This window comes from Sardina pilchardus, chromosome 6 (genome assembly GCF_963854185.1).
Source record: "Sardina pilchardus chromosome 6, fSarPil1.1, whole genome shotgun sequence".
In the NCBI taxonomy this organism is placed as follows: Eukaryota; Metazoa; Chordata; class Actinopteri; order Clupeiformes; family Clupeidae; genus Sardina; species Sardina pilchardus.
This window is the reverse complement of record NC_084999.1, coordinates 22,179,713-22,182,212: the sequence shown is the minus strand read 5'-3', so window position 1 is coordinate 22,182,212 and position 2,500 is coordinate 22,179,713. Positions and strand designations below refer to the sequence as shown.

The 2,500-nt window shown below is 45.3% G+C and overlaps 1 protein-coding gene across 1 annotated transcript in view; it reads right to left on the bottom strand.

Annotated features, from left to right (window-relative positions):
• itga8 (integrin, alpha 8) overlaps nucleotides 1–2,500 on the bottom strand; it is a 71,082-nt gene that overhangs the window by 28,458 nt on the left and 40,124 nt on the right. Inside the window, exons 18-20 of the mRNA XM_062539064.1 lie at nucleotides 2,390–2,500; nucleotides 1,489–1,556; nucleotides 438–585 (exon numbers count right to left, since the gene is read on the bottom strand). The exon at nucleotides 2,390–2,500 is cut by the window's right edge and continues 27 nt beyond it. Coding sequence (XP_062395048.1) covers nucleotides 438–585; nucleotides 1,489–1,556; nucleotides 2,390–2,500 — 327 coding nt within the window. The remainder of the gene's footprint in view (nucleotides 1–437; nucleotides 586–1,488; nucleotides 1,557–2,389) is intronic.

Below are 2,500 nucleotides of genomic sequence, written 5' to 3'. Positions count from 1 at the left end.
TTTTCATATGCAGTTCATGTATGCATCTAGCCTTTAAATAACCAATGATACATGAGAAGGAACAGTGATATATCAAACAAAACCCACTGGTGTAGGATATTAGAAGTGCTAACTATAGGAACACTTCTTTTTTTTGAGAATTAGCCTATTTGCAGTCTATCCCATACCCTTCTCTAACTAATAAGTGGGCCACTAGACAGCAAATGAACTCACATCCCCAAAAGTTGGTGAGTTCCATTAATTCTGCTCTTCCTCCATTGCTGTTTGATTCGGGTGTCTGTGTATGTTTACACTCAGATTTGTATTTGCATATGTCTGCAATTAGGCTATATGTCTGTTCCTACTTATGTTCTTTGTGTGTGTGTGTGTGTGTGTGTGTGTGTGTGTGTGTGTGTGTGTGTGTGTGTGTGTGTGTGTGTGTGTGTGTTCTTCAGTACCTCTCGTCTTCGCTCTACTCCAACATAGTCCGCCTCAGGAGGGAGGAACACGTGAAGCTCCGCCTCGTACGCTCCTTCTCCCTGATTGGCTGAGTTGATTGTCAGCATGAGCGGATTGTCATCACCTATCACCAATTCCTCCCGATCCCTAAGCACACACAGACACACAGACACAGACACACACACACACACACACACACACACACCAAGCAGGTAAAGAGTAGACAGGTAAGTTTCTTTCACGCTGTGCTGTATATTTTTTTTATTCAAACCTCCTCATGAAAGGATCACTCTTACTGGCTCTTTGTCCATACATCAAAAAGAGTGCTTTTGCTTTGCAACAAAGTTTGGAGGCTAATTTCATAGAAGTTCTGACAGACGTGACAGGCACTGATAATGCAACATTACCTGCAATGATCACAGATTGTCTTGCTGATTGAGTAAGGAAATTGGTTTTGCAAGCTAGCCATCAAGGCCTGATGAATCAAATTAGGGATGCATGAGGAAAGCAGAGATCTGATTGTGTGTGTGTGTGTGTGTGTGTGTGTGTTTGTATGTGTGTGTGTGTGTGTGTGTGTGTGTGTGTGTGTGTGTTGTCAGCATGTGTGTGTGTGTGTGCGCATGCACACACGCACATATTTGTGAGTGTGAGTGTGAGAAAGTGAATTCATGTGTGTGTGTGTGTGTGTGTGTGTGTGTGTGTGTGTGTGTGTGTGTTAGTAAGATTGTGTCCATCTGTGAACATCTATGTGCAATGTGTGTGTGTGCATGTGACTGATCTGTGAATGCAGAAAACTGCTTACACATGCTAGATGTGTACATTACCCAGCGCTGAAACCCCAAACAGAACGAACACACACTGTCACATACAAACACTAGCACACACTCAAATAAATACCATTCACCAAACTAATAAACTACTAACTCACATAAAAGCACAAGAATTTGGGTCAAAGAATGCACTCACATTTACACTCACAAACACACATTCATTCACTCACACACATACATGCGCGCACACACACACACACACACACACACACACACTTACATCACAGCAGAGAGCTTGAGGTCTGGGATGCACATGTTGTCCTCTCCACAGTCCAGTAGAATGTTAGCCTGGAGAATGCACATACACAAGACATGAACAGCATGCTGCTGAAGAGGTTACCTATACAAGTTTAAAAGTCAAAAGGACTTCCATCTTCCCTAGGACCTTCAAATATCATTACATCTTGAATACATTTGTATCTATTCTCAAAAGTGAGATCCTTTGACTTTGCACAGTAATCTTGCCACTGTAAGCTTGGCCTAAAACCATGCCACACATTGTCATGTTGTTTAAATCCTCCATCAGATGAGTTGGAGTTTGTTTTAGTTGAGCTGTGCTGGTTTAGGGCGAAGGCTAACACAATTTGGGAGCCATGTGACGGTCGTATTCAAGTGTGGAATTCTGTTTGTTGCATTAAATCACTTGGTAACACACACTACTCACGATGCAGCAGTTTTCAATAGGCTGGTAATCATCACATGTGCTTCCTGTTTATTTACACACACACAAACACACACACATCCACACCCACCCACCCACCCACCCACACACACACACACACACACACACACACACACACACACAACCACACCCAACACGCAGGCACACACACGCACATGCACACACACACACACGCACACGCACACGCACACACACACTTGCGCACACACACACACACAACCACACCCAACACGCAGGCACACACACACGTGCACGCGCACACGCACACACACGCGCACACACACACACACACACACACACACACACACACACACACACACACACACACACAGACACACACACACACACCCACCCACCCACCCCCACACACACGCACACACACACTTACACACTCACACACACAGGCAGAGAGACACACAGGTGTGTGTAGACTCCTCACCTGCTCCTGGTGGAATGTCTTGCTGTAATGGTCCAGAACAGGGCGGAGGGACAGGCCAGGGTAGGTGGCGCTCTGGTCCAGACTGTAGTTCAGAGACACGCTGATGGGAGT